Source organism: Eschrichtius robustus, chromosome 10 (assembly GCF_028021215.1).
Source record: "Eschrichtius robustus isolate mEscRob2 chromosome 10, mEscRob2.pri, whole genome shotgun sequence".
NCBI lineage: Eukaryota > Metazoa > Chordata > Mammalia > Artiodactyla > Eschrichtiidae > Eschrichtius > Eschrichtius robustus.
Window position 1 is genome coordinate 47,390,981 of NC_090833.1, and position 21,804 is coordinate 47,412,784.

General features: G+C 38.4%; 2 protein-coding genes across 5 annotated transcripts in view; one reads left to right on the forward strand and one right to left on the reverse strand.

Moving 5' to 3' along the window:
• The window catches only part of TMC1 (transmembrane channel like 1), a 374,801-nt gene extending 368,934 nt beyond the window's left edge, over positions 1-5,867 (reverse strand). For 3 of the 4 annotated variants that reach the window (XM_068553357.1, XM_068553356.1, XM_068553354.1), the window contains exon 1: positions 5,580-5,867. The gene's annotated coding sequence lies outside the window, so the exon portion shown is untranslated. The remainder of the gene's footprint in view (positions 1-5,579) is intronic. The other variant, XM_068553355.1, reaches the window with a different exon arrangement.
• A 596-nt stretch (positions 5,868-6,463) lies between these two features.
• On the forward strand, positions 6,464-16,384 carry ZFAND5 (zinc finger AN1-type containing 5). The gene is made up of 6 exons (XM_068552437.1): positions 6,464-7,006; positions 11,230-11,387; positions 11,814-11,925; positions 12,572-12,675; positions 15,193-15,318; positions 15,999-16,384. Exons 2-6 carry the CDS (start codon positions 11,237-11,239, stop codon positions 16,145-16,147), a joined length of 642 nt encoding a protein of 213 aa, XP_068408538.1. The 5' UTR covers positions 6,464-7,006; positions 11,230-11,236; the 3' UTR covers positions 16,148-16,384.
• Positions 16,385-21,804: the final 5,420 nt, after the last annotated feature.

Here is a 21,804-nt window from a genome sequence, read left to right on the forward strand (position 1 = left end):
ATAAATAAGGTCAATATTTATGCACTGATATGGAAAAGATCCCCAAAGCATACTGTTGCAGAATAATATATACAGCACAATTCCATGTATGTAAACAAATCACAAAGATGTCTGTCTCTCTCTATATATAAATGTAAGCACATGAATGCATAGAATAAGGTTTGAAAGTATAGACACATAAGTACCTAAGGATTATCTTTGGGAAGAGGAGAATGGGTAGGGGGTTGCTTGAACAGGAGACTCATTTTTATGTTAAAATTGTGTGCTGCTTGAAATTTATTCTCCGAAGAGAATATATTCATATATTATTAATACTTTGTAATTTTTTTAAATAGCATAATAAAACAGATGTAGAATAGAATTCCACCCCAAAATTCTTTTGTTATTTTCTTCTTCTTTTTCCTTCATCCTCAATATACCTCCAAAATAGGAAAACAAATTTGCTGTAAATGGCAAAGCATCCAAGTTACTGCAGATGAGGTGTATGGCATATAATTCACTAACTGATAATGAGAGTTGACAATAGTAAAGAGCCCACAAAATTATACCCAAGTACAAACTGAAAGAAATAGCCACCCTGTTGAATATGTTTAGCAATAAGTTCTAAAAAATTGATGGCTGTTTTTAACCAATGGCATCTTAATAGTCATAGAATACAAAAATCGAAGACTAAAGTTACGTTTTTCTGAGGTCTTTGCAAACTAGGTAATGGTAATAATCTGGATTAAATCTTGTATCACGATTTTAGGGAGGTTGGGATGGGTTACTGTGTGAGCACATCCTTTTGTAGCATTAGCGGTATTAGCGCATAACCTGAATCCTGAAGATGCTGTCTAGAAGACTTCTGTGCTGGGTGGACAGCTGAAGAGGACCCTCTAAAAGTCTGTAACTATGACTAGTTTAGGAAAGGTATTACTGCATTGGAAAGGACTTGAGCCTCAAAGACTGACCTGGGTTTGACTTCACTCTTCAACTATATGATTTGAGATACATTACTTATCTCCTTGTACCTCTCCCCTACCTCTGTCAAAAAGCATAATCATCACTACTTCAAAGGATTATTGTAAAAATTAGAAATAAGGTATATAAAAGCACAAAGTAAGCACAAAATAAATACTAAATATATTTGCCTGAAACTTATATAGTTCCTTTAATCCTTATGCAGTCACACTGTTGTACTGGTTTTCATTTTTAAAAATAATTTATTATGAATTTCTGGCTTTTTACCCTTTTTAAAAATTCTACCTTAACTATAAGGTCAAGTGATTACAAAAGAATAAAGCTTTTAAAAACATTTAATGAACAGAAGTTTACTCATTCAAATATGCACTCAAAGAAATCATGGGGTCTTATAATTGCCAGGGGCTGAAGAAGTCATCTGGTTGAATCTAACTCCCATTGCATGAAACCTTTATTTCATACTCTACTCCTGAAGGCTACTCAAAAAGAAGCATGCTTCTTAACCTCTAAGCCAGAAAAAAACAGGGGGAGAGAAGTCTTTTTGAAAGGAAGAGCTGGACTAGAAGAGAAGCCACAAGTGTACCTGGAGTATCAGCACCTACCTCTTTCTAGGAGAACCACTGCACCAGGTGATAGCATTTACATCTATGGAAGTGAGTGAAATCGCTCTGAGAGTAGGTGTAGTAGAGAAACAAAGAGTGCTTGGGTGCTAGACTTAAGGAACGCCACATTTAGAAGTTGGATAGAGAGGTTAGAACCGGCAAACGAGACTTAGGAGTTGCCTGTTAGGTTGGAAGAAACTATCTAATCAGAGTTTCTATTGAGGTCACAGTTTTAGGTGAGATGAGTGATATACAAGATACACAAGGGTGGTTCACATTAGAACGGGAAAGATAATTATGACGTAAATTAAAAGAGGAAATGCTCCTGGAGAGGCAGCAGAACATTGAACCAAGGGACAGAAGGCTAGAGTTAAATTCCCAGCTCTGACTCTTACTAGATGTATTGGACAGGACACATGAGTTTGCCCTGAGCCTCAGTCAACTCCTCTGCAAAAGGAGAGATGATAATACCTATCTCAATGGGCTGCTGTAGGAGTTCACTGAATTAATGTATTCGAATATACACTGTAAATGAAAAAATGTCACACAAACTCTCTGCCTAGAACTTACATTCTTCCAGGACGAGGGCCCACCCTACCCATTTCTCCCTTACCAGTCTTCTGATTGAATCCTGACCTCCCTGATGGTAACTACCTGCTTTCTGTGATCTTTTTCTGTTGCCTGACAGCTAGGGCCTTAGTGCCAATTGCCACTGCCCGAGCTCTGTACCATTCTAGTTGCCGTGGGGCACTTGCCAAATCACTGACCCCATTCCTGACTGTCTTTCTGGCCCACCTACCACCTATGAGCCCAAGTTATGACATGCTCCAAAGTGTTGTTTCAGAGCCAACCCCACATATAACTACTGAGATTCAAATCACATACTTAACATCTATACCTAGATTGTTTGCTCAGTCACAAAGATTTCTTAAAGTTCTTGAGACCAAAGTACCTTGTGTCTTACAAAGGTGATATCCACAGCAATACATATATATATACACACACACACATAGATATTCATCAATTTCCTTCACCTTAGGTTAATTTGCATAAATAATAAAGGCTTTTGTTCATTTAAATAGTCATAAAAATTGTTTATGGTTATGATGAAAATATCTGGATTGGGTCTAAAAGTCTTCTCTAATTAGGTAAGCCATCCATGCCATTTATTTGAAGATTCTTTGATCAAGTTGTTTTCATTGAAAATAAGTATGGCTTTCACATTATCAAAAGGTCTACACAGTAATTAAATTGCTACTTGTTTTATCACTTCCCTGGGGAGAAATACTCAGCCAGTCACTTGTTGAGCTAGGTCTAAAACCAATCCATTATTGGACTCACTGATATTTTAATTACTATTTAATTACTAATTATTAGAGGAAAAATTTTTAATTAAATAATGGTATGTTCTACTCTTAATTTTTTAATTAGTTGATTTGCTCTAAATACAATATTATATCCTTTCAGCCAATCATTTTGAAAATAATAAAAATACAGTTGAATCTTGTTACCTTGATCTTTGAGATCTGGGAAGGGGATAAAGAAGGAGAGAGAAGAAGGGTACTACGTGAACATCAAATGACACCTAATGGTTTTTAAAACCCCAGCAAAGACTTTGTGCTTCACCAAGCTCTACTCAAGCACAGAGAAAAAATGTAATACCCATGACAGGGTGTTACAATCATGCCATACATAGAAGCAATTCTTATTCCATAATGGAAAGCTCCATGTCAAACTAAAATAACTCCAGGTCTTTTATATTTTACAGTGGACTAATAACCTTTATTGCTATTTTTAAAAGATGTTAGTTTCTACTTTCTAAGAAATTGAATTAATTTGCTCTTCTCCAATTATCAATCCCCTTTTTGGCTCATCCCTAGATTACAAAGAAAAATGTAAGTGAACCTGTAATGACTTTACCTGAATTCTTAAGCAGAATACAAACTGTTCCAACTTTCTCATATGACACGCCAGTTTGCCATAGTTAACTAATTTAAGGAAATAAGCCTAGTTCCACTGGTGATGGACATGACTGGCAATGGAACTCAGATTTGGGTGAGTTTTCAGCATCCATTGTCATTGGTTATATGCTCCCATAGCATTCTGTCTTTCTTTCAAAATATTTACCAGCTCATTACATATTTGCATGATAATATTGTTAACGTCCTTCTCCCTAATATGACAGTAAGATCCATGAGAACAAGGGTAAGATCAATTTTTTCCCACCAATGTACATTCCAGCACCCAGTTTAGTGGGTACCTAGAATGTAGCAAGTGTGCAAAACATTTTTATGGAAAAAAATGAATAAAAAAATAATTGAGTTAGTATTATTTTCAAGGAGTATTTAGGAATGGATCAGTACCAGTCACTTGGTATGTCCCATGTAATGAAATTCTACAAAAGGTATTTTTTGAACAATCAATAACACCACATTTCGAGCACACACCACTTTCTCTGTACTTTTTGCAGAGGCTGGTTTTAACCTTCTCTGATGACCATGGTGACAGCCCTTTTGCATACTATATTAAGAGCATTCTGCTATATATTTTTGTGTTCTATAGTTTGTCTTTACAGACCGACTGAAAATTTAGAACACCAAAACAAAAACAAAAACACTCCTTAGAAGCATATCCCCTAATCTGTTACACCAGAAATATGAGGGAAAAATTTCTTTTTAACTTTTTCCCTTCACATGGTGTGAACATCTGATTGAGAGATCTCTTACAGCATGGTGGGGTAAATCAATGGTTCTCAAACTTGAGCGTGCATCAGAATCACACGGAGAACCTGTTAAAACACAGATCACTGGACAAACCCTCAGAGTTTGTGATTCCACAGGTCTGGTGTGGGGGCCTGAGAATTTGTATTTCTAACAAGTGCCCAGGTGATGCTGATGCTGCTGGTCTGGGGACCACACTTTGAGAACGACTAGTGTAGGTGCTGGAAGGGTAACCTGCTAAAACTAGGTTCAATGCCAGGTATATTCCTGGTTGAAATAGTCTCATAGAGAAAATTATAAATGGTTGGTAGAGAAGACAAATTATCAGAAGGTGCTACATATTATGCAATACATTATTAAATAACCAGCTTGCCTTATTACTTAGCTGGGTTTTTTTTTTCTTTCAATTACACTTCTTCAGGAATTATCTTGTTTCACTTTTTAATAACTAAAATGGGAGGAGGGTGAAATCTCTAAGTTATTTTTGTCCTCAGTAAGAACCACCTCCATTCATTCCCTGTCCTTCAGTGCCTCAAGGGAGTCACTTATCCTCTTTAGTCATTATTCACTTATCTGTAAAAAATGGATATATAGTACCTATCTCAGTGCTGTGAGGATTAAATGAAACCCTAAATGAAAAATACTTAGCCTCCAAAATGGTCTGTAAATCGTAGCTGCTATGTTTTTACTAATTTGTCTACTCACTCAAGAAAGTAAATTTCAATGGTCCTGGGACCAGTGTCTGAAACTATCAATACTTATATTTCTAACACTTTAATTGCCTACAGCAGTAACTCTAAACTGTAAAGAAAAATGTTCAGTTATGTTCTAGGGATTCCACTCACTGTGGCAGAGAACTGTTTGATTTGGAAATTTTGGCACAGGGCACCAGGACAGCATTCTCCCAAATACACAAAATTATAAAGAAGAATCACCTGGAGCACTACTTAAATATTCAGGTTCCTGAGCTCCACCGCAGACTCCCAAAACTATCTCCAGGGGAAAGGCCTAGGTGATTATTTAAAAGTAGACAATTACTCCAGGTGATTTTTCTGATCACCAAGTTTGGGAAACAACGAAGGGACCTCTCACTCCAGTCTAATGGTGGCTATTAGAAGCCCTAAACATCGTTTCTATTTATTCATTAGGCCATTGTTTACTAGAAAATTTCGTAAGTCCTTTCTGTCTTACTACTTTTGTTTTTTGAGTTGAATTAAAGTCACCTGGAGAGGCCAGCTGCAAGTGGGTTTTTTTGCTGGTGCTTTGAAAAGCTTCTCAGCGTTTTTAGTTAACTCACCCTTTCAAACTAGTCGGGGCCTGTGCCTCATTTTTGAATCGCCCCCTTTTGAACTTCCTCCTGTCAACGTCTCCTTTTTGATCTCTCCCTCGGGTCTAGCTTGTTTGTCCCTTAACTTCATCTTGGGTAGAACATTTGGTGCTTTACCAGTTCACGAGGCTCTGCTGGAAGAGTCGATTTCCAGGGATTTTACAGGCTGGCCAAAACAATTTGTTCAGAACGGTGTCGCCGGCGCCGAAGACTGGCAGCAAGTCGGCGGAACACTTCCTGACTCTGCACAACCACCCGTGACCTTGCGCGAGCGAGCGGGCGGGCGGGCGAGTGAGCGGGCGAGCGCCGCCCGCCCCGCTCCTTCCCGGGAGCATCAGAGTAATGCTCAGGCTGGACTTTAGAACCGAAGGGGAGTGTGAGGGAACCGGACGGGGGAAACTTCATAAACAGGCGAGAAGACCCAGAAGCTAAACAGCAGTTCATTTTCTCTTCTCGAGCCGAATTCTTCTAACACGTTCTTGTTGGGTGGGGAGTAAGGAGGAAAGGGAAATGTCTGCCAAAGGCTTTAGACAAAGCGTGAGAACTCAGATGGCGAAAAGTCGGCTTGACTGAGAAAATCGGAAGGAGAGAGGCTGAGGGCGGACAATCGGGTTAAAAATAGAAACGCAACCTCCACAGGACTACTTCTTTCCAACTCCACCCTGGGGCCGGCAGCCGAGCCAGTGACTCGGCTCCGCGCAAAGGCAGCGCACTCAGGCTCGGCCCCGCCTCCCCGGCCGGGTGACTGGAGGCGGAGGTGCGGCGTCGAGCACGTGACGTCAACGCGCTCCCCGCCGCCGCCGTCGGGGTTTTCGCTGACGCACAGATCCCGCCCCCCCTCCCCTTTCCCTCACTGCCTGAGCGCCGGGTGGAGAGGACGCGTCAGTCGCCTGGAGCGCAGGCCTACGTGCATCTCCGTTTGGGATTCGTCGTTCCCTGGAGCCGCACACCTTCTCCGGCAGTAGCAAAGAGACAGAGAGCGCCATCCGCGGGCCCTTGTGGCGCCCAGGCCTAGCTGCGCGCGCCCCCCTCACCCTCGGAGTCGGCCAAACCCGCCGCCGGTGGAGGCGTGAGGCGACGACGGGCCGGCGCCGCGAGCAGCGTTAGCCGCCGCGGCCTTCGGCCCTCCCTCCGCCTCCTTCTCCGCCCCCCCTCACTTCCCTCCTCCCACTTCCCGAGCTCCGGCGTGTCCCGGCCACGCTCGGTGCTGCTGCGGGAACAAAGGAAGACCCCGCGGCGGCGGCGCCACCTCAGCCTGCGGCTCTGACCCGCTCCCGGCCCGCGGCGGCGGCGTCGGCGGCGGAGAATTCAGGGCTTCCGGCTCCCCCCTCCCTGAGGGCTCGGCCCGGTCCCACCGCGCCGGCGTCGCGCGCCAGCCCGGTTCCTGCCGCCGAAGGGTGAGTAGTACGGGGCTTGGGGAGGGCGCCCGGCTGCTCGTGCCCGGCCAGGGGTGGGAGTGAGGGATTCGGGCGCCGCGGGCCTCCGACGAAGGCCGAGCGGCCCGCGTATGGCGGTGTCTGGGGGAGGAGAGCCCGCCCGCCAGCTCAGGAAGCACAAAGACGGAGGCGGCATTCTGCCGTCGAGGCCGGAGGCCTGGTTCCCTGTGCCCCGGGCTCACTCGCACGCTCACGGTCGGGGAAACAATGCCCGGCGTGCGGTCTTCGGGGGTTCGAGCTCTGGGCCTGCCTCGAGTCGGTCGCGGCCGCCTTCCGCGGTGGCACCCAGCGTGGGCGGCCAAACCCGGAAAGACAAAGAGGCGGTCGCGGCGGCCGCGCCCCCAGCCCCTTGCCCATCGCACTCCCTATCTCCGCCTCTTCGGAGGGGCCGTTCAGGGTCGGGGGTCGGCGCGGGACCGGCAGTGTTAGGGGCCGGCTTGGCCTGCGGAGCTGCTGTTCTGCATGACTCAGTGGTTTTTGGAAAAGGCCTTGCAGTGCTTTCCTGAACGAGGCCTTTGCTTGAAAGGGCATGGCGGTAGGGATGGGGGACCAGTGGGACCCGAACTTGTTTTAAAATCCGCTGGAGTCTGTGGTGAGAGGGGTCTTCTCTGTGGTGTTTTAGTTTTACCGATGTCGCTGTGTTTCTCGCCCGAGATGCCTTTCATGAAGGAAATGGGGCACCTTCCCCTTTGTTTCGTGCATTTAGGCTGAGGAACGTGAAATTCTTTGCTCGCTTTCCACGCACACCGTGGAGCTGTGTTTTGGGAAAAGGTCCGGGTTGTCTTTATTGATTGAATGCCTTCTAATAATCTAGTCTAAGGACACATTAGGGTAAAGTAGTATATAGGTCATAGAGCGACTGTTCTTTAGCTTGGCCATTCAGGTAATTTACAGACTTTTAAAAAAATCTACATGAATTTTATTTTACTCCTTATTTTTAGAAGTAGGGTTTCAGAACTGAATTGGTGAAAATACTGCAATTTCATTTTTCAAGTTTTTTTTCTAAAAATGTCCCCCTCAAAAAAGATGTTTAATTCTTCCCTATTTTCTCTCTCTCAGGCCCGGTATTAAGCCTGAAAAGGAGCCTTTAAAATCACACTGATCTCCATGTAGCGAGAGGGAACTGAGGTCTGGAGAGTAAGGGCTTGCCCAAGGTCACTGGCTTAGAGGTAGATTAGAAACTAGAACTCTGGTCTCAACTCCAGGTGGGCAGGCATTCTTAAACGTCTTTTAACATTTTGTGCACCTGAGAGAAGTAAATTCCATAGGCATAAAAGCCTTTTTTATTCGTATTTGAGGCTGGAGAATTTTTCAGTTACATGCTCCTAACTTTTTGGTTTTGGTTTTGATTTTCCTATGAATTATAGGAAGCCACAAACTGTAAAAAATACACATTTCGGCTATAGAAACTATAAAAATAAATATTCTAGCTGTATCTGATAGAGCTGACATGATGAATGCTCAAGTTTGTAGCAACTTTAAAGGTAGTAAATAATAATGGTATTGTATTTTTCTAAAATACAAGTGGGGAAACACAGTACCTAATGGCACTTATCCCCACACCCACCTCAAAAAAAATTGCCACTAATCATGAGGATTCTTTCTGCCTTGATGCTCTTCGCTGTGCTTGGTTTTTATAGACACCCCTGACCATTTGGCTTCCTGAGTGATTAATGATGCTTGCATTTTCTAGATTTAATGTGAGATCATTCCCTGTGTTAGAAAAAAACTGTAGCAATCTTAATGGCATCTTTTTGTTTTGTTTTCTTGTTATATTAGATATGTGAGCGCTGCATCCTTAATTCTTGGGGTTGTGTAGGAGTTGGCAGGCTCTGAGATAAAAATAGAAGCTGATTTCAGAGGCTTCTGTTGACTAGGCTTTATGTGAGAGCCTCCATCCCGCTCACCCTGTCACATTGCAGCCTTGTGACAGGCTGAAGCGCCCGCCCATGTGATCTAAGCTTCTGAGAAATATTAAGGCAAGCTGTGCTCTTGTGATGGCATTTAAAAGCTGGCTTTCTAGGGGGGAAAAAATCTACAAGATGAGATGCCATGTAGAAGACTGATGTCCCAGTGTCTCTTGTGTTTCACAGTTTGGAGGCTATTTATCGTGACTTGAAGGTAGATGTGTTTTCTGAAGAAAGGTGGAATACTTTGCATGTGAAATCATTGGGTGAAATCCCCACCCCCATTTATATAAACAAAAGATTTTAAGAATCAGATTAATATTAACGTGGGTTGACTTTTAGGCCAATTTACTTTTAAAGCCACTGTCAGATGACACTAGAAGTTAGTATAGCAAGTGAGCTAGTGTAATTCTTAAGCTGGCTTCAAGGAATGACCCTGCTTTTTGCGTAGGGCAAAGATTCACATACTTTGCATGGTAGGCATGCAAATAAATGCACTGTTATTTGAAGCATTTTTTGCACATGTTATGCTCAAAATTTTAAAAACCCAGCTGAAAGTGTTTATTAATAAACTTCCTAAGTGATGTTGAAATGTTTACACTACCCTGATCCAAAATGAGTCAGCTAAATTCCACTTACTATTTAAAGAGATAGTGTCAACTAAATTAGTACTATTATCTGAAGTAAGTTGCAAGTATTGGTCACTTTCCATACAAGTTTGATTGGCTTGAGGTATTTTCAAGCTTGAAATATGATGGCTTTTTGCTAACAAAAGGAAAGATTACTGTCATTTAAATTGTTGGAGTAATTGTCAGGATTCGGACCAGGTCAAGTTTGGTTAGTCCTCTTCCCCCCTTTTTATAATTTTGGTAAAAAGTGTTAATACTTGTTAAAACATTGTTTTTAATAACTCACTAAAGAGTGTATCCTAGTATGTGGTGGTTGGAAAAAGCAGTATGAAATTGAAGGAAGTAACAAGCTCTAGCTGAAAGTACTTTCCTGCACTTACTTGAAAAGTTCATAACTTATAAGTCACCTTCATAGTCAACATTAAGGTACAGTTAAAGGACAATGACCAGAATTATCGCACATAATCTCTCCTTGATAAAATGCTCTGAAATACGCTTTTGGTACATTCATACATACTTTAAGGTGACATGGAAACCTTCCAGGTTTTTAAAAAATTTTTCTTATTTATATTCTGTTAACTCAGGAAATTTTACTAAATTTAGCAAAACATTACTGTGTTTGTGCTAATTTTAAGAAGGCTTCTGGAAAAGCAAGGGTATGCTTGCTATATAAAGCTCTTTCTGGTAACCTAGCATTAAATATTAACCATTACTAAAGGTTGTGTATATTGCTTTATTTTGCCATATTGAAATTGAGCTTGGAAGGGTTTCATTATTTTCTGTCATGAGGCAGACAAGCGCGTGTTAAAAGTTTTAATAGAGCCGTTGGCTGAGAAATCTGTGGCTGATAATTTGTACATTATAGGTTTCTAGGCATTGACTTTAAAGTATACTCAGACCCAGATTTCTCATATCAAATGTAGAACAAAAGGAATTTCCTAAGCAGCTTTTCCCTAAATTCTTAAAGAACTTCACTTTTTGGTGCCAAGGTAACAGGAAAAGCTAGGTGATCTACCAGCTCTCTTTTCAGTCTTCTGTAAAGGTGTTGCAGCATTTAAAAAGTACAGATGCTCTGCCCCATAGCAGAACTGAATTACTACAGGGCCCACGTATGTTCAGATGTTAGTTTTAAGAAAACTCTAGAGCTACATCCAATATACAGGTAGTTTAAAGAACCACTAGTAGATATGAAGAGTCAGTAGTTAATTGTGATTATTTGAAATGATCTGCCTGTAGTGTAGGAGAGCAGAAAGTGATTTAAAGATACCAATTGCCAAAATTGATTTAAACATAATTCTGGTATTGGGAAGGGTGACCTTTTCACGAATTACAGAAACAGTGACAGGTAAAATAATACATTTTAATGTTTAATGATAGAATTTTTTTGTCCTAAAATGAAGTCATAATAGTTCATTGTTTATCAAGCTAAAACAGTTTCATTCATGTCCCTTGTTTTATAAAGGCAACAAAATATTCATAATTTAGCCTACTCTATTTTAAAGATTAACACAATTTGGGGCTTTGTTAGAAACAGACTCAGTGTTTAGAAATGACAAAGGTACAATGACGACTATCATACTAATTTAGTGATTTTTTTTTTTTTGATTACATGTTATTATCTAAAATTTTGGTTTTGTTTTGTTTACAGCAGAAAAATGGCTCAAGAGACTAACCAGACCCCAGGGCCCATGCTGTGTAGTACAGGATGTGGCTTTTATGGGAATCCTAGGACAAATGGAATGTGTTCTGTTTGCTACAAAGAACATCTTCAGAGGCAGCAGAATAGTGGCAGAATGAGCCCAATGGGTAAGTTGGTTCCAAGAAATAACCCATTTGAAGACCTGGTGGACAGAAAATATAGAACCAAGAGTTGGGGCCTAAGACTGAGAATCAATCCTGAAAGTCCAAGGAGAGAAGACTTGAGAAAAGCTTGAAATTTAAAGCAATAATAGCCCAAGTACTTGGAATGACTACATGAGGAATGAGTGACTGTCTACAAGCATCTTCTAGCTTTTTCATTTTCGTTTTTGAGTACATGTACTCACTGGATATGACTTTTTAATATATTTTTTTTGTTGTTTGGATATCACTTAAGTGTAAGATTCTGCAGCACAGTGAAAGTACTTAAGTCACTAACCTAATTAAATGCAAGTATTTGTTACTTATTAATAGTTTTGGTAATGAGTGTTTGTAGTGTTGCTTTGTTTCTTACCAATCCTTTTTTCTAAATAGGGACAGCTAGTGGTTCCAACAGTCCTACCTCAGATTCTGCATCTGTACAAAGAACAGACGCTAGTTTAAACAACTGTGAAGGTGCTGCTGGCAGCACATCTGAAAAATCAAGGTAAGATTAAACATTTCTGGGTTTTTATAATAATACAGGGAGGAAATAAAGATAAATGATATAATTATGAATGTTAATAAAAAATGATGTATTACATCATACGTATTACATTATAATAAGGATGTTAATACATTAGATGCCCTTGGCTTTACATGTGTTGCACAATTGGTGATTATTCCAGTGTCTTTTAATATATGATCTTGTAGGTCATTGAGTAAAGATGTGTATTAACAACACACTCCTGAACAACCTCAAGGATACTGTGTTGAGAATGCTGTGCTTTTATTTCCTTGTAATTGAGGTGTAAGAATTGTAGAGAATGAGGCTCTGCAGACTATATTGTAATGCCACATAAGGCATTTTGGCAAAGCTACCCCTTTTGCCCTTAAACAAATTACAGGCACAGCTAAGAATTTCTAGTTGGCTATAATAGAACATCATAACCTATATAAATATGCAGGCTTGAATTGATGAGCCATTCATCAAATTGCTTTCCTTATTCTCAACCATTTGTGCTGGGCATCTTGTTCAGATTATTTAGCTCCATTTGATCACATTGGAAATAATATATGTTGAACTGACAACTTATTATCTTTCCAAGAAGTACCCTTAACATCTTTAAAAATGTTTGCTTGAACTCAAATAGAAATGTGCCTGTGGCTGCCTTGCCTGTAACTCAGCAAATGACAGAAATGAGCATTTCAAGAGAGGACAAAATAACTACCCCGAAAACAGAGGTGTCAGAGCCAGGTATGCTTTTTGTTTAATACTAGTTCAGTTCTGGATTTGGTAGTACAAGAAAGGGTTGGTGGAGGGATTCTTTCCTTCCCATTGAAGGACCAAAGAGGAGAGAGAACTATAAAATACAGGCCAAGCAAACCACTATCTTTAAAGTACCTTGAAGTGTAAAATAGTCACTCTTTAATCTCTTCTTCTCTGCCCATCCCCCCTTGCCCCTGCACCCACAAATCAGCAAAGTTTATAATATGAAGACTGAAAATGTCAGAATTTAATGAACTTAAAAGGTAGTTTACCAATATATTTTAAAAGTATCTAAATCATTAAAGAAGGTATTGTTCACAAACGGAGGAAATTATACGGACTAAATTCCAAAACTGTGGAGAAAAATTTAATAATCAAAAGCATTAACTATTCAGTCTTGATATTGTCAATACTGTAGAAAATACTCAAGCAAAAGAACATATTATACACTAAAAGAAGCTTGAAGAAGTGTGGGATCCCTATGGGAGTTTAAAAATTCAGTGTGGAAAGGCATTTTGGTTTTCATTAGATAGTGACTGAGTCTATGCTGAACTTACATAGCACAACCAGAAGTGCTTTAATGTTGCCAGAAGATTGACTTGTTTGATTTACCTGTGCTAGACCCTGGAACAATGATCTGTATACTCTATGGTGCACATAGTTCGTTTGATCAATTCATGATTTCCTGGTATAGTGTTGACAACACAATATAAAACTTTATTGTGAGAAAATAGTGTCAGTGGACATGTAATCTGCTTTGGAGGCTTGCTTTTGTACATAGCCGAGCTTATGTGAACCATATCACTCTTAATTGATACAGTTAAGATGAAAATTCTTAAGTTGGGCAGGTGAATCCATATTTGGTTATTTTTAAGTAAGTTCCATCCTTATGAAAAACTGACCAAATTAGTATTTGTGAGGCTTTTGTTCTGTTTCGTTTGTTATTGTTTTTTTAAAACACAAAATGACACTGACCTTGGAACAGTACTCTTTTGGATTAGTTCTGTAGCTATTCTGTGCATTTATTATTTCTTAGTAGCCTTTCTGTAGTTCGCTGCTCTGCCTTTTCTGTATCATTTTTCTCTTCTTGACTGAGCCCCGCCCCTCTTCCCTGTATGTTTTAGGAACCACTGTCCAATTTTCAGGTGTGGCCAAGGAAATATGGCAGTCACCTCCCCAGAACTATTCCACAGATAGTTCTTTACTGTTATACCATCAGGAAAAATTACATTAACGTTGCCATAGTAGATTATTAGGAATAAGTAGTAGCTAGAATATTACTGTTGGTCTAATATTAGACTGTTAATCTCACTGGATATATTACTAATGCAAATGAGTTATAAATTTGGAGGTAATTTTACAGTACTTATTAAACCAATTGGTTTGGATTTATGCTGATAGCATTAGTGTTGGCCCTATTGTTAGGCAATAATTTTAGTATTGTATACATTAATTTGCTATTGGGGTTTGGATTAATATTAAAACTCAGCTTACAGTGCTTCTGGTGTCGCTGAGTTTTATAAAAGTAGAACTAAATTTTGCTGTTTTGTTTTCAATAACCTGGTGGTAATGTGAACTTTAAAACAGTAATCTGCAATTTTATCTTTTATATTGACAAATTCCATTGATGTCATGAGTGAACTTAAAACTTAGATCTTTTAGGTGAAGAAACAGGGACTTTTAAAAGTAGGTTATATCTCTTACTGTCCAAATTTCATACCCATTTTAGATAAGTATCACAAAGTAAATTAAAGATGTGCTCTAAAAATTCTTGTTTTGCCTCTGGAATCCTTAATAGCCTAAAATCAAAGCTTCACAAGTACTTATGCTGTCCTAAAGACAACGTTGCTGATCTTACAAGTTTTTTGTGTTTTTTTTTTTAATCCTGCAGGTTTTCTATGTAAGACAATATAAAGCACTTATTAAAATGGCACAATAATTATTGTGAAATTTTGGAATCTAAAGTTAATTAGGGGATTAATGACTTGGGTTTTACTTGTCAAAATTTACTGGGTTTATGTACACAATTTTTCTTTTTTCTATCAGTATAAAAGCAGAATGACTTTATAGCTAATTACCTCAGAAGTTGGCAACCTTATTTCCTGAGTAGTAATGAATTTGAACTGCCCTAATTTAGAAGTTTGCATTTAGGCAATTGGAATATGGAAAAACTGAGCAGACCACATCTCTCAGGTCTTTAAAATTTAGAATTAGGATTTTGTTTCCCAGGACTAGAGTGAGTTTAAAGGAATTTGAGTGGAGTGATAATTTAATAAAATTTACAGGAGCAAGTGGTATTATGTTAATTGGCAAGACGTTCTCAGATTTGAAAGAAGTTCTGATATTAAAGTAGAAGATTGTATTTAAAGTACATGTTTTCAAGAAAGCCTTCTTAGACATTTTCAGGAAGAATCTTACTGTTTCTCTTGTTTTGTTTTGGTCTGGTCTTAGATAATTATCAGCCAAACAATTGACAGACTTCTAATTTTTACCCTTGTTTTTCAGTTGTCACTCAGCCCAGTCCATCAGTTTCTCAGCCCAGTACTTCTCAAAGTGAAGAAAAAGCCCCTGAGTTGCCCAAACCAAAGAAGAACAGATGTTTCATGTGCAGAAAGAAAGTTGGCCTTACAGGTATTCAGGGAGCTCCTAGTTACTCCCTAAGGGACTGGTCAGTCTTACACATAAAACAAAATGCCCGACTTTCAAGAATAGAAAGTTTCCAGAGTAGACTGGAAAGAGGACAGTGAAGAGAAGTTGAGTTTGATTTCCATTGGTTTGTCTAGTCATATGAAACCCTTTCCTAACTTCAGGCCTTCTGAATTACTTTCCTTTATCGGATTGATAAAAATTAATCCCTTTTGATTCTTTCCTTTGTTCTCCTGGGGAAAAGATAGCTGAATTAAACAGTAAGCACCTACTTTGAACCAGGCACAAAATGTTCTAGATACTTTTTAATTGTTTCCTTTAAATCTCAGAACTGTATGTGGTTGTCTTTTCCTAGCGTTCACTTGAGGAAACATTACCCAGTTAACATACGGTAGGACTAGAATTTAAATTCAAATCAGCCTGACTCCAGAGCCTGTGTAATTTCTACCCTGTTTGGTACCTACAGGAGTTTATGGAAGAATAGTTACTTGAATTTCTCACCATGTCAGCGGAGGTTAAGAGCACTTTCACAGTTTAAAGTGACAGACTCTTTAATGTTGCAAAGAGTCATGAAAATCTGCTTCCTTTTCTATATTGACTAATGCTTTTGTTTCTTTTAATTGCTACAATTTCCCAAGTGACTCTGCTTCCTCTTGTATGTACAGGGTTTGACTGCCGGTGTGGAAATTTGTTTTGTGGACTTCACCGTTACTCTGACAAGCACAACTGTCCATATGATTACAAAGCAGAAGCTGCAGCAAAAATCAGAAAAGAGAATCCAGTTGTTGTGGCTGAAAAAATCCAGAGAATATAAATTACTACTTGTGAAGAGACTGATAACTTTGTTCTTATTTTAATATATCGTAGGAAAACATTAAAGAGCAGATGCATGGCCATTTTCCTTTGATGTTCTCCAGAGTTTTACTTTACACTTGTCTGTCTTATAATTGATATTTTAGGATGTGTGGGTGTTTGTTACAGGCAGAATTGGATAGATACAGCCCTACAAAATGTATATGCCCTCCCCTGAATAAAATTGGATGAAAATCTGCACAGCAAGTTGAAAACACAGATAATAGGGACAAAATTTAGTTCCCTTGTGCCAAACAAAGTACGTGAAATATCTGCATGTTTGCAGCATATCTGCCTTTGAGAATGTAATCAAGGTATAATCTCTGGCTAGTGTTATGTGCCTGTATTTTTTTTTTTTTTTAAATGGTACACCAGAAAAGGACTGGCAGTCTACTTCTACCATAAACTTCACCCTGTTAATTTCCACATTTTCCTTGGAAGCGGGAAGAAAGCTATAAAGAAAGCTATCAGACCCCTCCGTGAAACCAGTGTTTTGGTGCCATATGTAAGCCTGGCTAATTGGTCTTCTAAAAGCTGTCAAATAAGACATTCTTTGGAAGGTACACATCGTAACTGGTTATAAAGAGTAAAACAGATCAGCCAGCAGGGTCTTGAGCTATCTTTGAAGCTTATCGTGCTGGCCTGCACCAGAAGATGTCTGCATTACTCTCATTGCTAACAATATTGTGTAGCACAGAACTGCACTAAGATTAATTTGTCTACAAGAAGAAATTAAAACTCTACGTTTGGTTTTCACATACAACAGCTCTATTGAGTAACATGCATCTGAATTTTAATTTGCAAGGGTATCTGAATAATTTTTCATGTGCATATTTTGTTGAATTGTTTTGGTTCAAGAAAGAATGTTTAAAGCTCTTTTAAAGACTTCAGTTCTTAATGTAACTGTACCCTTCTGCATGGAAAATCATAACCAACATGGCTGCGGTAGACTTCTTAGTGGTATCCAGCACCACTTGCAGAGGGCTGCTTTATCATATTAATTGTACTTGGGTGTAGGACTCTAGTGTTCTTGGGTGTATTGCATGGGCTGCATTATCTACAGCATTGTACAATAACAACTAGAAGAGGCAGTATACTTCACTGATGCTTGTCTGGTAATATCACTTCTGTGTTATAATGGAAGGTTTTTTGTGATGTATGAAACTTGTGTTTTTTATATATAAATGAGTATAGTTAGGTTAGTGTCGTGGTAATGCCTGTTTTCATCTGTAAATAGTTAAGTATGTACACGAGGCACTACTTCTGATTTATTGCAGTGTTCAGTCTTAGTTTTTACTTTTAAAGCATTCAGTTTTGCTTTCAATTTTATGTACCTTAGTTCTGAGTTAGATCTGCAGATGTGTACAGATAGTTCATATTTATGTATTGCACATAATCATGCTATTCAGCATTGATGCTGTATTGTATTATGTAAATAATAAAAGCCATGTACAGAGGGAAACTTCCACTTGTTCATTGGGTTTTTAAGCCATAGTTAGAAATTCTAAAGGGGGATAATTAGAAAATGTTTCATATTGAACGTTTTAGTTGCATTTGTAGACTTCGCATGGCTATATTGTAAATTTTTTTCCATTGGCATCCCTGAACATGATATATTCAAGTGAGAACCATGAGATGAGTGTTGTAAAACATCTTAAGTGTGGTACATAATAGGCAATTTAATTTTGAAGAAATGAATAGGCACTTTTAGGGTTAAAACAGTCTTAGAACTTATGCCATAATTTTTCAATCCTATCTCCCTTTTCCATTTTTTTTGCTTTATAAATGACACTTTAAGCATGACAGTGTGTTTACAACAACAGGCATAGTCTTGTTTGAAGTTTGGTTCTAATGTTGAGATGGACCCGTGGGCTTGGTCTTTGCAGGTGTCATGTGAGATAATAAAGAACAAGGGATAACAATGACATGCTGACTTCCAAAAAGCAGAACCATGACTTCTCAATGATGGGAGTTTGAAATGGAAATACCCAGATGATTCACTACCACCTGTCACAGTTTTTTGAGTGCTGCTACTTTTGCTTCAGGTGAGGGGAAATGTATACTATATGAAATATGATGAGGATAGTGTCTCCTGAAATATGAAGGATATTGAAGAATCAAAATTGAGTTGAAAATTATGGTATTCAGAAGGCAAACTTAATTTTTATTCAAAGTTTAAGACTTATTTTCCCTCAATGCTACCTCTGTCAGACATTTGCTTGATAAATTTTTAAATCTTAAGGTTTTGAAATCCAAGAGGTACGTTGGGGATAAAGAAGACTTACACGGTAAGATGATGGACCTTTCGACTTCATTCTGTAATGGTCTTTGAAATAAGTAGCATGAGATTGTGGTAATGTTTCCATAATCGTTTCTTATGAGGAACACTAATTTAGAACATATTTGGAGTTAAGGATTGGATTTGTCTGGAACATTGGGGAGAAGAGATCAAAGTGTGTAAGGCAGCTAGGAAGATTCAGTTCTACCTAGACACCTGTATTCAAACCTGAATGTTTCTCAGGCAAGACTAGAAGTGGGTTTTATCTTTGGAATGTACACTGAGATATAAAGCATATCAAGAACGTATAACGTTTCACTTTGCACATGCCCACTCCAGAAATGCTTTGAGAGGACAGACACTGATGACATGAATCAGCTACATGGCCTAGGACTAGTCTTTTTATTAAATCTGTTCTTCAGTGGGCTTTCTCTGCAAAACTAGGGCCTCTGGTTTGAGGGGAAGTGTTTCCCACAGCACGAATTTGCAAAGGAAAAAACTTGAGTGGAATGGCATATTGGTTAAGAAGATAGTGGACCCTAGGACCAAGCTTCATCTGTAAATAAGGATGGTAAAAATGCATGGCACATAGTGTTCGCTATTAAATTTTTTAAGGACTTAATTTTAGGTTCACAGCAAAACAGGTAAATACAGAGATTTCCCATGCACTCTCTTCCGCTACACATACATAGCTCCTCTATTACCAACATTTACCACTAGAATGGTACATATGTTAAAATTGATGAACCTATATTGACACCATAATCACCCAAAGTCCATAGTTTATAGTTCACTGTTGGTGTTTTCTATGGGTTTGGACAAATCTATAGTGACAAATCCATCATAGTATCATACAGAATATTTTCACTGCCCTAAAAATCTGCTCTGCCTATTCCAACACCCCAATCCCTGACAACTACTGATCTTTTTACTGCCTCCACAATTTTGCCTTTTCCAAAATGTCATACAGTATGTATGTAATCTTTTCAGATTGGCTTCTTAAACTTAATATTCACTTAAGTTTTCTCCATGCATTTTCATGGCTTGACACCTCATTTCTTTTTAGTGTTGAATAATCCCATTTTCTGGATGTGTCACAGTTCATATCCGTATACGTACTGAGGGATATCTTGGTTGCTTCCAAGTTAGGGCAATTATGAATAAAGTTGTTAAAAACATTGGTGAGCAGGATTTGTGTAGAATAAAGTTTTCAACTCCTTTGGGTAGATAGTGTGGTAAGAATATATTTGGTTTTGTAGGAAACCACCAAACTGCCTTCCAAAATGGCTGTACCATTTTGCACTCCCACCAGCAATGAATGAGTTTCTGTTGCTCCACATCTTCACCAGCATTTGGTGGTGTCAGTGTTCTGGATTTTGTCTATTCTAATAGGTGTGCAGTTAAATCTCGTCACAGTAACATGATGTGGAGCATCTTTAGTATTCTTAATTTGCCATCTATCTGTATATCTTCTTTGGTGAGGTGTCTGGTAAGGTCTTTGGCCTATTTTTAATCAGGTTTGTTTTCTTACTGAGCTTTAAGAGTTCTTTCTGTATTTTGGATAACAGTTCTTTATCAGATGTGTCTTGCAGTCTAATCTGTTCTCTTGGGCTATTATTAATTTTAATGTCCTAGAGTAATGATTTCTAGAACTTGAAAGAGAATTGTTTGATAACAGGATTGGTTACATTAAGTTGTATAATGAAAAGGTAAAGATCTGTAACTTAAAAACTTTCAGTTTAAAGTGATTAGAATCATTCTTTTCAGTTGCATTAAATGAAGTTCTTTGCCAGTAACAAAATGGGCAAACATCTACTAAGTAATATAATAGCAGCATATTAAGCATACTACTGTTATGATTGTATTTTTGAATTGGTAATACATTCACAGGGTTCAAAAGTGAATTTATTGATATACATTGAGAAACAAAGCCTTTCTCATCCTGTTGCATATGCCCCATTCCAAAGATACATTTTAGGTAACTGTCATAACTTGGAAAGTTTATCTCCTCCACATCATGTAAACATTTGTGTACAGAGACTTAATTTGACTCTCATTTGCTTAATTATTTGAATGCAAAGTTCTTATAGTGATATTTGTTCATAAATTTAGCTTATAATTTTGGAGAGAATGATGGGTGTGGTTTCTGATTGATTAGCAGTAAGATGATATAGCCTTAAACTACATAGATGGGTTTCCATGGGTGAAATAGCATGTTAATGAAAAGTAATCTGAAATTTGATAAAGCAGTTTCTTATGTTTGTACAGTCTGCTTTAAAGCAAATGTACGACAATACAAAAGTGTCATTTAATGCTTATTACTATTTTCACATGCAAGCTCTGGTTTTTAATTCATATAAAAGCAAAGAGCATTGTTTTGTGTTTTCCCCTAGAGTGCATTTCTGTTCTAGTCCTAGAAGTAAAAGTTAAACCATTTTGTGGCATAAATGTAAGACTCCATTTTGTCTACAACTAAGTGCTACTTTCCTTTTTAGTATACGTACTGACCTGCTATTGTACTTCACATGTGATGCTTAAGTGAACAGCAAGATGACAGAAGTTATATGTTATTTTCTAGTTGGTTAACAATCTGTTTTGAATATATTCTTTCCTGATGGTTTTGACTGAAATGATCACCACAGAACCTCAGATTGTATATATGTGAAATCATCGATAACACGAAGGCTATTCAGGAATTAGGGTAATCTATTAGTCTACTCAAAAATTAATAAATCTTTCTAACACATTTCTTAAATTTTAGTTGAATGCAAGAACTGTTCACAAAACAGCAGTTACTTAAGCCCTTATTCTTTTAGAGCTTACAAATCAGCCAGAAAAAAATATAACCAAACTAGCCTAGATGAGCTCAAACACTAGTGTCTGAGTAATTTCTCAGATTGATTTTGTGTGTATAATCCATGGCAAATTAAAAAATGGTAGCAAATTCTTCCTATGTTATATGTTTCTGTTCTCTCTTGCCTCCCCATTACTAAAAATGCATTCAAACATGAAAATTAGAATACCATGCAAATAAGTATGGTTTAGAATTTTTTAAAGCATTTCTTTTAAAACTTATGCACCCTGGTGTTCTCGTTCCATGTCCACCCCTATGAGAAAAGTACTTCCTTACTAGGGTGATGTTTGTTAAGGAACCCCTCCCCTAGACATAACCCCATGTACTTAGAAATATCACCCACATACTAAAAATATTTGGCTTCTAATGTTGTCTTGCACTAATTACTACTGTAAAAGTAATTCTGTAAAAATTATACTACTTAAATATGAATAGTTAATATGCCACCCCACCCATTACCCTTTAGCATCTGTGTTATATTTAAATG

What these genes read in the sequence shown, in the direction of transcription:
- ZFAND5 (XM_068552437.1), top strand. Translation starts at nt 11,237, where the DNA reads ATGGCTCAAGAGACTAACCAGACCCCAGGGCCCATGCTGTGTAGTACA. An exon ending in TGGCAGAATGAGCCCAATGG is followed by an intron (nt 11,388 to 11,813) that starts GTAAGTTGGTTC and finishes TTTTCTAAATAG; the next exon opens with GGACAGCTAGTGGTTCCAAC. An exon ending in AAAGAAAGTTGGCCTTACAG is followed by an intron (nt 15,319 to 15,998) that starts GTATTCAGGGAG and finishes TTGTATGTACAG; the next exon opens with GGTTTGACTGCCGGTGTGGA.